The 14,705-nt window shown below is 47.8% G+C and overlaps 1 protein-coding gene across 1 annotated transcript in view; it reads right to left on the bottom strand.

Moving 5' to 3' along the window:
* The window catches only part of TASOR2 (transcription activation suppressor family member 2), a 78,256-nt gene extending 77,702 nt beyond the window's left edge, over window positions 1-554 (bottom strand). The window contains exon 1 of the mRNA XM_043521062.1: window positions 527-554. Coding sequence (XP_043376997.1) covers window positions 527-539 — 13 coding nt within the window. The 5' untranslated portion in view covers window positions 540-554. The remainder of the gene's footprint in view (window positions 1-526) is intronic.
* Between the last annotated feature and the right edge of the window lie 14,151 nt (window positions 555-14,705).

The raw sequence follows: 14,705 nt of genomic DNA, 5'->3' as shown, positions 1-14,705 counted from the left end.
AACATCGTCCTGGAATGTATTAGCAGGATTGTTGTAAGCAAGACACAAGAAGTAATTCTTCCGCTCGTACTGCACTGATAAGGTCTCAGCTGGAGTATTGTGTCCAGTTCTGGATGCCACATTTGAGGAAAAATGTGGACAAACTGGAGAAAGTTTAGAGGAGAGCAACACAAATGATTAAAGATCTAGAAAACGTGACCTATGAGGAACGGTTGAAAAAAAATAAGTTTGTTCAGTCCAGAGAAGGGAAGACCGAGAGGGGACATGATAACAATTTTCAAGTATATAAAAGGTTGTTGCAAGGAGGAGGGAGAAAAATTGTTCTCCTTAATCTCTGAGGATAGGACAAGAAGCCATGGGCTTAAATTGCAGCACTAAAGGTGTAGGTTGGACATTATGAAAAACTTCCTGTCAGAGTAGTTAAGCACTGGAATAAATTGCCTAGAGAGGTTGTGGAATCTCTGTCCCTGGAGGTTTTTAAGAACAGGTTGGAGAAACACCTGTTCAGGAACGGTCTAGACAATACCTAGTCCTGCCATGAGTGCAGGGGACTGGACTTGATGACCTCTTGAGATCCCTTCCAGTCCTTCGATTCTGTGATTCTAAGACTCCACCACAGTGTAGCCAGCGAGTACAGATGAGCCTGAAGAAGGGGAAGAGACCTCAGGTAAGAGTATGCATGCATTTTTCCTTACAATGTTTAAATGTAAAGATGGTTCCCAGCCCAGCCCCAAGTTAGAAAGACACAGGTATCGACTTTCAGTTGTTGTACTCATATGAGAAGTAGTAGTGGTACAACAAGCCGTGGCAGAGTTGACATCTGCTGTTCATTTTTCCAAGGGTCAGGCTGGGGGCTGAGGGGCATGCAGGACCGTTTGTTTATGTTACTCCTGAGGGCATTCTGCACCAAAAAATACAAATGCTGAGCACAATATTTTAAAATTCTGCAAAATTCTGTGACCTTTGTCAAATAATTGTGGAGGCTCCAGCATGGGAGTGGGGAGCACAGGCCCCTGGCTGCACAGAGGTAGGAGATCACTGTGCAGCTCCCCCCGGGGACATGGACTCAGCAGTGAGGCTGCCCCAACCCTGACACAGCGCAAGGACCGGGCCTGCCCCAGAAACACCGGCCCTGCCCCTCCTTGCCAGGTGCACCAGGTGTGGGCAGGCAGGCTCAGGCAGGCAGGATCCAAGTGTGGAGGGGCTTAGTGTGTGGGGATCCAGGTGTGGATTGAGAGGGTTCTTTGTGGGGCAATCTGGGTGTGAGTGGCTCAGTGGGGGATCCGGGTGTGGAGGGGATGCACAGGGGCTTGTTGGGGGGTTCTGGGTGCAACGGTAATGGGACTCTGCAGGGAGATCCAAGTGAAGGTGGTTGGAGCTTAGCGGGGTGGGGGTCTGGGTGTGTAAGGGATAGAGCTTGGCAGGGGGGCATGGATGTGGGGGCTCAGTGGGGGGGTCCAGATGCAGCTGGTTGGGGCTCAGTGGGGTGGGGATCCAAGTTCAGGTGGCTCATTGGGGTGGTTCAGGTGTAGGGGGAGTGGGGCTCATCGGAGCGGGAGGTTCTGAGTGTGTGTGGGGGTGATGCTTGGTGGAAGGGTCTGGGTATGAGGGGGTCTGGATGCCCAGGGGTTGGGCGGATGGGGGAGAAGCTCCCTGTAAAGGGATCCCGCCCCCTTCAGCTGAGGAGTGATGGGTGCAGGAAGTGTGTGGGGGGGGGGGAGGGGAGGAGGGGAGTTTGCAGAGCTTCGTTCAGCCAGGGGAGAAAGCTGAGGGTATGTCTGATCTGGCCCCAGATGCCATGCAGGGGAAGAGGAAGTCCTGTCCTCCCCAGCCCAGCTGGGACTAGCAGCTGAGCCTGGCACAGGATAGAAGCCACCAGCTGGGTCTTCCTCAGTCCCACCTCCTGCCCCACAGTGATTTACCTCTCTGCCGGCTGCCCTGGGCCCCTGAAACATACTTCTGGGAAGGATTGCATGGCCGCACTTGTGGATTGCCTTTGCTTCCCTGTCAGAAAGTCATTTTTCTGTAGGGAAGCAAAGAAATCTGCCGGGGACATACATTCTGCACATGCGCAGTGGTGCAGAATTCCCCCTTGAGTAATATTATGTACATAGGGATGTCTCTTAGATCCTGAGAGATCTCAATGAAACTTTCTTGGCGATACTCTGCAATCCTCTCCTGAAGGTTTCTAGGGATGGCTGCCTTATTTCTTCCTCTGCGGAAGGACACTTTCCCATGCCAATCCACAATGACTTTGGCTGGTGCCATTGCAGTCAACAGGCTAGTGGCATAGGGGTCTTTGAAGCTTCGGGATGCCAGCAGAAGCTGTGCTGTCTGTGCCTTTGTTACCCTCACAAGTGTGATATCCGCTACAGTCACCCCCACCAGTCAAGAATAGTGCCAGTATTTGGTGCCATAGCCCTATACTCATGCCCCTGGAAATAGGGGCTGAAATCTTATTGTTTCATGCAGCCGAGAATCTTAATGTCTTCCTCCTTTCCCCCTCACTTGCCCCTGGTGGGCCACTCTCACCCTGGCTGGGACACAGTGGTGCTGTGCGGAGGCACTCCAAAGCTGAAGTGTCAATAAGCATGTCTTACTAAAACATTTTCAGGAATAGGGGAAGGGACTTATCTTTCCCTTTCCATTGTGGCTGCAAATCCAATGATACATCTTCCTGTTTTATCTGTAGCTGCTGCCGTTGTGGCCTTGAGAGCCCCTTCACAGCCCTAGATGCCTGGCCCTGATAAGGCGGAGAAAGATGAGAACTAGGGAGGATATGTTCACCAAGATCTTGCAAGTCAGTCCAACAATCAGTGCTCTTATTTCCCTATGCTGTTTCTGGAGAACTCCACTGTAGTAGCCAACATTCCACATTGCATCACGGGTCATGCCCCTTCCCTACCACTCCGTGTCGGGGGACAGTGAGGGCAACCACAGCTTCACATACACTGAGCCATGATAGCCACGGTTCGTGTACGTGCAGCCAAAATGGGCTGCATTTGTGCACTGAAATGGACAGAAATATTTGCTTCCTTTTTAATTTTAAAGTTCTGTTAACTTATGTTAGAAGTTTGTATTGTCTTATCTTTTTTATTTGCACACTGTTTCTTTGCATCGTTTTTGCCACTCAATAAATTTCTCTCTTTTTTAAAATAAATTCCTCTTTATTAGTTCTCAACACATATCGCAGGATGCATAGCAGTTACTCAAAGCACCCAGTACTTGTAAGTGTCCAGCACCACCAAACTCATGGGTTCAAGAAAACACCCAGGCATATGTGTAGAGGTACAGCCAGCACTGCAGAATCCATAGGTTCTGTGCAACACACAGTGTAACATTTATGAATGTACTGAGCATCTACATATCTTAACAACCCAAACACCTTCAAGGCCTGTGCGCAGTCAAACACAGCGCATTAATGTGACTGACTGTTAAAGAGCTCTGTCAAAGACTCCCGCAACTGCATGGCTCCACGATGAACGCTTGTAATGGCTCCTGTGCCTGGCTGCTCAAACGTAGCAGACAGCTGCTCCACCTCCACTCTGGCAGCAACTTTTCCCTCTTTGCCTCACAGATATTACAAAGCAAGCAGCTATAACCATTGGGATATTTTTCTGACTGCAATCCAGTCTTGTGAGTAAACATCGCCAGTGACCCTTCAATCTACCAAAAGCACGTTCAACTGTCATTCTGCACCTGCTGGGTTGGTTGTTGAATCTTTCCTTGGTGCTGTCGAGGTGGCCAGTGTACGGCTTCATGAGCCAGGAGTCCCAGAATCACTATTGGCATTTCAATGTCACCAGTGGTAATCCACTGGTCAGGACACAACGTCCTTGCTTGCAGCTTTCAGAACAGTCCTGTATTCTTAAACACATGAGCATAATGCACTTTCCCTGACCAGCCCATGCTCATATCAGTGAAGTGTCCCCAGTCATCCACCAATGCTTGTGTAACCCTAGAAAAGCAGCCCTTTCTGTTGATGTACTCTGTAGCAAGGTGTGCTGGTGTCACTCCGCTGCATTCAGGAACCCCATTGCTGAAAATCCAGCCATTGCCAGCACAATTTGGCATAGCAGGAGACAATTAATGGTCCTGCGCACTTGCATGGCCCCCACTGTGGATTTTCCAACTCCAGAATGATTCCCATTGGCTGGTAGCAATTTAGCGTTGCCAGCTTGCAGAGAGCAATCACCACGAGATTCTCAACTGTCAATGCAGTTCTCATCCTGGTATCCCTGCGCTGGAGGGCTGGGGTGAGCTCAGCACACAGATCCAGGAATGTCCCCTTTCACATCCAAAAGTTATACATCCACTGCTCGTCGTCCAAACCCTGCACCACAATGTGATCTCACCAGTCAGCGTTTGTTTCTTCAGCCCACAAGTGGCTCATCACCATCTGCAGCTGCTCCATGAATGCCACCAATAACTGTGAATGGTTTTTCACGATGTCCGTCTCCATGAAGAAATCAACACGTCCTCCATTGTTGTGGTACTATTCTGTGGATACCAGGAGAGCATGCGTGCCGTATTAACAATGCTCATGAGAACAGTGCAGAACTCTGTGAGCTCCAGGCTTCAGTCCAAGATGGCAGACAGCGAAGAGTGCCGAGCGGGTTTGCGCTTGCTTGAAAATTATGGGATATGGATGGCATTATGGGATGGAGAAAATTCAACAATGGGAACTTGACCCTCCAGCTCCCAGAGATCCCTGCGTGACTCATTTCTACCTCAGAACACATTGTGAAAATTTCCGAAAAGGCCTTGCGCCGGACGGTGGCGCTTGGCACTTGTGGTCACCTCACTTTGCACTGATGCAAGCAGTCCGGGTAAGTAAGCGCAGTGCCAACGCCAGCAGCTAAGTAGATATGTGCATGAGTGATCTAATCTTTGGCAGCTGTACACTGACATAACTTGAATCAACCAATGTTTGTAGTGTAGACATGGCCAGAGATGGAAAAACCCTTCTGTCGGGTGTAGGCTTTGCCTATGTTATCGGGTTATGCCAGCATACCTACGGGGACATCGCTATGCTGGTATAGGCCCCTAAAACAAAAAACAACAGATGATACAGACAGATGGGCGAGCATAAAGTTTGTACCTCTCTTCCCCTTTTCCTTTGTGCTGTATGAACATGGCATGAAAGATTTTGTGGGTTTTTTTAAAAGGTTCTGTCTGCTCTTTTTTTAAATTAGAAATTCAGGTTCTGTCTCACCTGGGAGTGCCTGTGGGTAGGTCTACACTGCAGCTGGGAGATGTGATGCTCAGCCCGGGTAGACAGATGTGCTAGTTAGCATGCTAAAAATCACAGTCTGGATGTTGTGGCATAGGCTGCAGAAACATCCACCCTCCTGGATTGAACAGGGCTAGTGTGACCCTTTCTACCCATGCTGGGGCCATGTCTACTCTACAAAATTGCATCGACTTAGTTTACATCGCCATGCAGACACCGCAGTTATTAAATCGCTTTTCTGTGTGCCCACTTGGATCCTCATGTCGGCGATGCATATCCTCGCCAGGAGCGCTCGTCTCAGTTGCATTGTCAGTGTGGGGCATTGTGGGACGGCTCCTGAAATCCAGTAACAGTCGATGTAAGTAACGCAGTGTCTACACTGACACTGCGACAACCTCACCACGTCGACCGTGACTCTGCACCGCGCAGGGAGACAGTGTTATTAAGTCAGCTCAGAGAGGGACTTATGCCAGCAGGATTTAACCCGTAAGTATTCCAGGAGTGAAAGTTGAGAAATTTAGAGAGGAAGGAATATTTAGTCAGCCTGTTTGAAACTTTGTCTTTTGTTTGTTTAACTCATATTTAGCTTTAATAAGGGGAGAAAGGAAGCCTTTGATAACCGTTCATCTTCCCCCCGCCCCCTTTCAGTTAAGGTGAGAGAACTAAAAAGGAGCAGCCTCTGAGTCATCCACAGATCCTTCTGCAACAGCCGGGATAGCCAGATCTTTCCAAGTTACAAGAACAAGCAGAGGAAACCACACCTCTTTCAGGCCCACTTTGCACAGTCCTAATGACACAAGAAAGATCACAAGCCCTAGTACAGCCGTTCTCAAACGGTGGGTTGGGACCCCAAAGTGGGTCGTGACCAGTGTTCCCTCTAATTTTTTCCCATGCCTGTGCAGAATGAATTTTGTTATGTGCATGAATACGGAGGTGATGTGTGGCAGGGGTGGGGTCAAGAGGTTTGGAGTGTGGGAGGGGGCTCAAAGCTGGGGCAGAGGGTTGGAGTGCAGGGGTGAGGGCTCCGGCTGCAGGTGCGGGCTCTGGGGTGGAGCCGAGGATGCGGGGTTTGGGGTGTGGGCTCTGGGGTGGGGCCGGGGCTGGGGGGAGAGGCGCCTCTCCCTGCCACAGCAGTTATGGGACTGGGAGAGTTCTCCTCTCTCCGTCGCAGCCCCAGAGCTGGGAGGGAGAGGTGTCTCTCCCCGTCGTAGCCCCGGGGCTGGGGGAGTTAAGTGTGTGGCCTTTGGTGGTGTCCTGTACGGCGTGCAGGCCCAGACCTTAGCGGGAACTTAGGTTGTGACCCTGTTTTAATGGTTTTAAAGGGCTGGCATTAGACTGGCTAGGGTCCAGAGCCAAGCCAAATCCTGAGGCCCACCACCTGGATCTCAGGCTTCAGCTTTAGCCCTGGGCAGTTGGGTTCAGGTCATAGGCCCCCTACCCAGGGATGAAGCCCTTGAGCTTTGGCTTTGGCCTCCCCACTGGGGGTGGTGGGGCTAGGGCTTTGGCTTTGGCCATCCCCTCCCGTGGCGGCAGGGCTCAGGTGGCCTCAGGCTTCAGTCTCCCGCTCCTGGGCTCGTGTAGTACTTTTTGTTGTCAGAAGGGGGTCGTGGTGCAATGAAATTTGAGAATCCCTGCCCTAGTATTTTAAAATACACTGCTGGACACCTTTGTGGAGCATTGTCAGCTTAGAACAGATAGGATTTCCCTGTGGACAGGGATTGGCCTATGATCCTTGAAGACAATGGCCACAAAAGAAAATCCTCATTGGTGGGTCATTGTAATCTGACAGTCTACAGATGACAAAGAGACCCATCAAGGCAACTGGCAGATGGGGAACCATGAGGAATTCAGATGCACATTTCCAACAGCCTTTGAAAAATACACCTGTCATGTCTGTGAAAAATTCACCTGTTTGCATAGAATCATAGAATCGTAGTACGGGAAGGGACCTCAAGAGGCCATCTAGTCCAGTCCCCTGCACTCATGGCAGGACTAAATATTACCTAGACCATCCCTGACAGGTGTTTGTCTAACCTGCTCTTAAAAATCTCCAATGATGGAGATTCCACAACCTGCCTGGGGAATTTATTATGTGTGTGTGTAACGCACGTCAGTTGGGTGTGGTGCTCCGTCCCCTCCGATGAAGTGAGCTGTAGCTCACGAAAGCTTATGCTCAAATAAATTTGTTAGTCTCTAATGTGCCTCAAGTCCTCCTTTTCCTTTAGACCACCTAGAGATTGATGAATCTGTTACAGCCTTAGCTAAGAGCCACATGGCTTTTCGCTCATGCAGTAGAGGCTCATAACACTGAGCTTTAGAGGTCCCAGGTTTGATGCTGATGAATGTACACAAAGGGCATTTCATTCCCCCAATCAACTGACTGTGTATCTCTAGCACGTACTCATTTGTGGGCAAAGTTATCTGGACTGCATATGAGTTTATTAGAAAGAAAACCCCATGTGCCTGAAAATGCTGTGGACTCGTTTGTAGGAGCCTCTAGCAATGGGATTGTGGCTCCAGGTCTGCTATGCACACCTCCTACACCTAATTGTCCTTCCCACCTGGAAGTTTGATCATCTGCTTCCAGGCCCCCTCAGAGGCCCAGAGAGACCCGGGCCACTTCCAGCTTTTGAGGCCCCTAGCCATAATAAAAATAAAAAATGACGACACATGAAAACAAAATAAGGCACCAAAATGTAACAATTCTCTACCTTTCAACACGCACTTAATCCAGCACCAGCCACTAGTAGTGGTTTGTTTATAGAATCCGCTGATCTGAGAGGACACGTTCATCACGGTCTAATCTTGTGCCATCAGAACCGATATATTTTTATTAATATTTATGAATATTTTAAACTCTTTAATATGACAAAATCTATATCAGTTAACAAAAAAATTATGTCTTTTACCAAATCACATCTCTTATTTGCTTAAATTTGCAGCTCTAAGCTGAGTGTGTCACATTTTGGTCCGATAGGGATGCGCATAAAAACAAGTTGCAAAGCTTATCAAATGCCAAAAAATTAACAAGTGTCTAAATCTGAGGCCCCCTTTGAGCTTGAGACCCAGGCCAAATGGTCCTCCTGGCCCCCCCTCTGATTGGCCCTGTCTGCTTCCTGGTCCATGGGGGGTAGTGGTGGGGTGGTCTTTAGAGGCTGCAGAGCCTCACAAAGAAGTGGGGGGATTGGAAAAGACGAGAGGCATTTGCTGATAAGAGGCAGCAGCCGGGAGAGAAAGGTAGATGGGAGTTGTGAGACCCTGTTAGAGCTGGAAAAGAGCTGGAGGGAACTGATCACATTTTATTTCACAAAGGGCTCCATTAAACCTCAGGCCAGCCCTAGCTAGCTATTTCTATAGCGTCCATCACTGAAGCTTGTGAGCCCTGCCCAGAAATGCTTCTCATGCAGGGTGTGGTCTTCCTTATTGGTTCAGCATAGTGCTAGGTTTTGAGCAGAGATGGGCTGACTCAATCAAATCCCCAGATCCAGCCTTCCAACACCAGATCTAGGTTTCCAGGCTAAACCTATCTCTATAATCTCAGATCCAAACACCGAATGAACCAAAACACCTCCTCAGGTGGAAAGAGAAAAGGAGTACTTGTGGCACCTTAGAGACTAACCAATTTATTTGAGCATGAGCTTTCGTGAGCTACAGCTCACTTCACGAAGGCTCATGCTCAAATAAATTGGTTAGTCTCTAAGGTGCCACAAGTACTCCTTTTCTTTTTGCGAATACAGACTAACACGACTGTTACTCTGAAACTCCTCAGGTGGGGAAGTTCAGAATTGCATTTACAAAGCCCCCAGGTCAGGACTGTTTGGATCTGGGGTTTTAGTTCAGGCTCCAGCTCTCATTTAAAAAAAAAAAAAAAAGGCAAAATAATATAGAGCTCATTTGCATTTCTCATTCAGCCACTCACAGCTGGTCCTGTTCTAATGCAGCGCACGGATCCCTTGATACTGTTCCCCCAGTGTTTCAAATGAGGCGTAGATTCCTGAGGTTCTTTATAGGAGTCACTGTGAGAACCAACCGGGGCTTGTGTGGAGCTTCTGGGCATCAGACGAGGATCGGGAGCTGGTAGCTAACTCAGAACTGCCTGCTACAGTTGCTGGTGATCACTTTGTGGGTAGCGACCTACGGACTGAGATCCTCTGGTTTAGTACAACAGACAGAGCTGTGTATAAAAAGTGACATTCCCACTCACCTCTAGCTTATTGTTATGTGCATAGGGAAAGAAACAAGTCCTCTACCCAAGACACACAATGAAAAGCAGAGGACTTAGCTTGTCTATCATGTCCCCTTCCCCAAAGATCCACTATCTATCTCGTGGACAGGAAATACCAACTGGCCACTGCTACCTCTCCCCACTTTCTCCATAAAGCCATCCAATTTCCCTGTACGATTCTGATCCTGCAGGCCTCAGAATTCCCTTGGAATTTTGCCAGACTACGGTCTAAATTTGGCCCAAGTAAGACCTGTAGGTTTATTGGTGTGGGAGGGTGGGGAGAGGTTGGGGCCTATTCAGAGCAAGCCCCTCTGAAATAAAGCTGGTAAATAAAACATTCAAGAATCTTCTCCAGCAAGGGTTGTGAGCAGGCAGTTTCATTTAGACCAGTGGTTCTCAAACTTTTGCACCGGGGATCCCTTTCACACAGCAAGCCTCTGAGTGCGACCCCCCCCTTATAAATTAAAAACACTTTTTTATATATTTAACACCAAGATAAATGCTGGAGGCAAGCGGGGTTTCGGGTGGAGGCTGACAGCTCGTGACCCCCCCCATGTAATAACCTCACAACCCCCTCAGGGGTCCCAACCCGAAGTCTGAGAACCTCTGATTTAGACTGTGCTGCGTGTTTACCACCTGTTTTCTGAGCATCCAGATCAGCTACAGATTTATTGCAAAGGACGGAGTCCAGATGAGTATTCCTTCTTGAGGAATAGTTTATTCCTTCCTCCCCCAAGCATCCTGCTTATCACATGCTCACTGTGCGCCTAGCTAGTTATGCACACCATATTTTAAATGCATAAATACTTGTTTGTCAAGATTCCTTCTTTCCTCTGCTCCTTGAGAAAGGCCCTGAAGCCCTGCCTGTTCCATGCAGTATCCATTACAGCTGCCTGGAACACACCTCACTTCGGGTTTGCTGTAAATAATATTGTACTTTGATTGCCGTTTTGCCATTTGCTCCACTCAAAGTGCCACATGTGTGTCCAATGCTATATAACAGTTAAGACTTCCAGTTTTCAGTTTCTGGTCTTATTCATTTCTGGCGTCTATTTCTGGCTGCTTGGTCACTTCCTTGGCAAATCAGCTTTTTGTTTGTTGTGAAAACACAGATTTCAGCGGAAATCGTTTGTTTCAGCAGCAGAGAAATAAGCCCCAAAGTTAAAAAAAAGAGCTCGTAAGAGCTCTTTTAAAACAGTGTTGTTATCTGGGTTCTCACACTGCCAAAAATCACACACCGCTTCTTGTTGCCACCAAGAAGTGAGCCAAAGAGGACATGAATATGATGTGACACAGGTTGCTTTTTACAGTGGCCAGCATGTGAATTCTGCTTTGCCGTTTTCTGTGTTTTTTTCAGTACTTATTGTTTAAAAGTAGATTCTTGAAAAGTTTTAATCTGGGTTGGTTAACCAATTGTTTTCAGTTTGAACCAAAACCCAGCGTCTCTAACAACACAGTATGTAGTGTTTACTTAACACTTTCTAAACATTAACTTAGCACTCCTTCTCAGGCACCAGATCAGAATAAGAGGTGACTCAAATTCCTTCCAAAACACAAGCCCCATCCACTGATGAGGCCACAATGAAATGCTGCCCAAATTAGATTGTTCAAATGTTAATTCGCTTGTCCCACTGCTTTCTTGTGTACTTTGATCAGCAGTGAAATAGTTAACAAAGTTAACATTTAAATTGCCATCATTAAGCTTCAGTGTTAATGTAAAATTGAGGTAAATGAGAGCAATTCACACTCCTATCTGAGCTCATTCAGGCTGCCTGCAGACTCAGGCAGACAACGCTGAACCAGTGTCTATTATGAAAGGCTAGAGCAGTGGTTCTCAACCTTTACCATTGCGGGCCACATATGCGTTATCTGGGCCACATCCACACAATATATATACTACAGTAATTCCCCACTTAACTTCCTCTTTCTTAACGTTGTTTCAATGTTACGTCCCTGCTCCATAACAGAACATGCTTGTTTAAAGTTGTGCAACGCTCCCTTACAATGCTGTTTGGCAGCCTGCTTTGTCCACGGCTGGCAGCCCCCCTAACAGCTCCCCTACGCCCCCCCCCCAGTGCCTCCCGCCCACTAGCAGACCCCGCGGATCAGCGCCTCCCCCCTGCTGCCCCCAGCCTCCTGCCCATGGCAATCAGCTGTCTTGCAGCGATCAGGAGGGAGGGGGGAGGAGCGAGGACGTGGCATGCGGAGCAAAGGGGGAGGAGGTGGAGTGGGGGGGGGAGAAGAGGCGGGTTAAGGGTGGGGGCTTGGGGGAAGGGGTGGAGTGGGCGGGCCGAGGGTTGACCCCCTCCGCCCCCGGCAAAGTCGGTGCCTGTGCTTGCAAGAACAGCAAGAGGAGCAGGGGGACAATCCACCCTCTTCCACTCTCTGACTCCACCACCTCAGCCAAGCTTCATAGTCAGCGTTGATGACTGTAGTGTTAAATTGTTTCTTTAAAATTATTTAAAACTTATACCTTATTAACTTGCTTGTTTAAAATGTACATAATGCCTTTTGTCTGGCAAAAAAATTTTTTTCCCTGGAACCTAAACTCTCCCCCCTCCACCCATTTACATTAATTCTTATGGGGAAATTGGATTCGCTTCACATCGTTTCACTTACAGTTGATTTTTCAGGAACAGAACTGCCACGTTAAGTGAGGAGTTACTGTACCTGTATGGCCCTGAGGATGTCACATGGGCCGCAGCTGTGGGTTGATTGGGCCACAGGTGGCCTGCGGGCCATGGGTTGAGAACCACTGGGCTAGAAATTATTTTTTTTAAATGAAAGTTTCGACTGTGGCCCACAACATGGAAAGCCTCCAGTGAGAAATGCTTGTGCTTGAAGGACTCAATCCAAAGCTGCTCAGCACCTTGGAGGATCTAGTCCCCAGTTGCCATGAAGGAACCCAACCCGTCCACTGATTTTCAAATACCTCCATGAGGCAGGTACCATAAGTAGGTAATATCCTCATTTTACTGAGGAGGCCCCCATTGGGTCAGACTAACGGTCCATCTAGCCCAGTACCCTGGCTTTGGACCATTGGTCTGACCCATTTTGATGGATAATACTGATGTTTATTTTTAAGTTATTGTTTTTTTTAAAGATTTTTATTTCTTTAAATTTTCATAATTGTGGGAACTTATGGGAGGGCCAGAAAATAGAGGGGGTGGGGTTTAGACACTATTTATTTAATGACAGTAGATGTTGATGTCCAAAAAGTGAAAGTTTTATAACTGTGAAACCATAAACTGTGAATTTCACAGGTCAAAAATATACCAAGTAAATATCCTTAAATCAAACTAGGCTTGAATAAAGACTGGGAGTGGATGTGTCATTACACAAAGTAAAACTATTTCCCCATGTTTATTCCCCCCCTCTTCCCTCCCCCGTTCCTCACATGTTCTTGTCAACTGCTGGAAATGGCCCACCTTGACTATCACTACAAAAGGTTTTTTTTCTTTCCTGCTGGTAACAGCCTTACCTGATCACTCTCGTTACAGTGTGTATGGTAACCACCCATTGTTTCATGTTCTCTGTGTATATAAAATCTCCCCACTGTATTTTCCACTGCATGCATCCGATGAAGTGGGCTGTAGCTCATGAAAGCTTATGCTCAAATAAACTGGTTAGTCTCTAAGGTGCCACAAGTCCTCCTTTTCTTTTTGCGGATACAGACTAACACGGCTGCTACTCTGAAACATGGTAGCGTATGTGAGAGCCGCCGCAGGTCCATAGCAGAGCTGGTGGGGAATTTTCCTTTAGAATAATTGTCCGACAGAAAAATTCACTTTCTGCAAAGTCAAAATTTTTCCACGGGAGAATTGCCAGTTTGGTGGAAAATTCAGATTTGTCCATTGGAAAATGGTTCCCAACTCTGCAGTTCCCCCACCTCTTGGTGGCCCGCCAGCCAGGCTGCTGAGCGGTCAGGACTGCCAGGCCCACCTGGCACGTTGCCAGGCTGCTGGAGCTATCAGGCTCCCTGGTTCTGTGGCAGGCTGCCAGGTGAGCAGCTGGGAAGTCAGCGATCCTGAGAAGTATGTTTCATTCTGGAAACATTGCAATATTCCTGCTTCTGGGAATGTTTTGGTGTTTCCAAAACAAAAGATTGCAGGACTTCAATTCTGTGAAAAATGTTGAGGTTTTGGCTTCTCATCCTGACTCAGGATGAAAATGTTTCCAAAAACTCAGTTTTTAGTCCTTTTCCCAGCCAGCTCTACTCCACCGTCTGTCCACTCCGTGTTTGTATCCTGCCATCATCACCACAGCGAGCGGAGCACCTTGCAAACTGTACAACACCCACACAGGATCCCTGTTTCTCTTTCTCCATTCCCCAAAGGGAGGGCGCATTTTGCTCTGAGTGGTCATTGTGGGAAAGCTAGGATGAAGCAATAGGTTTTACATTTCTTTCTGAAAGGGTCCTCTTTTTTCTAGGGCCCTTGAGGGAAAGTGTCCTCTTTTATCCTGCTGTGGATGGAAGGCGGAAACAGGTGCACCCTGACTCTTGCAAACTGAATTCAGACATAACACACAAACCCAGGGAACAAAAGCACGAAAGGTAAGGTGAGGTGAGATGAGGTGAGGTGGGGGTGGGGGAAGAGCTAGGTCAAAGGTTGCAACAATATGGTAGTGCAGCCATGTGGAAAAACCCTGCACTGGCCCCTTCCCCCAACAGAACAACTAACTTCCGATGAAGTGAGCTGTAGCTCACGAAAGCTTGTGCTCAAATAAATTGGTTAGTCTCTAAGGTGCCACAAGTACTCCTTTTCTTTTAACTTCAGAGATTGAACTACTTCAGTCTCTTTCTTTCTTTCTTTCTTTCTTTCTTTCTTTCTTATTTGACGTTCTCACTCCCTTACTCCTTGCTTGAATTTTCCAGTGATTTGGGGGTGGGGATGAGTCAGGGCAGAGCAAGGGTGTTATGGGCTGTAATAAAAGGGTGACACAAAAATGCTCAGACCCAGACCCGTATCTGAATGACAAAAGTTTAATTAAGAACATTGTCACATGGCAGGGATTAGTACGCACTAAGTCCAAGTGGCTGTTACATCTGAAAAGGAACTTTGTGAAGGTGGCAGCGATTTGAGTGCATATTACCTAGTGAGAAAGTTAGAGTTTAACAGACTATCCTCCAAACATTAGCTACCCAGGAAATGCAGAGTTCAGGTTGCAGGTCTCAAACAGGGCAACCAGACTGCCTTGACCATGTTCCTATAGAGACACCAACCAACCATGGGCCTGATTTGCCAC

The sequence above is a fragment of the Chelonia mydas genome, chromosome 1 (genome assembly GCF_015237465.2).
Source record: "Chelonia mydas isolate rCheMyd1 chromosome 1, rCheMyd1.pri.v2, whole genome shotgun sequence".
Classification (NCBI taxonomy): domain Eukaryota; kingdom Metazoa; phylum Chordata; order Testudines; family Cheloniidae; genus Chelonia; species Chelonia mydas.
The sequence above is the reverse complement of the archived record's forward strand: the minus strand, read 5'-3'. Positions and strand labels throughout refer to the sequence as shown.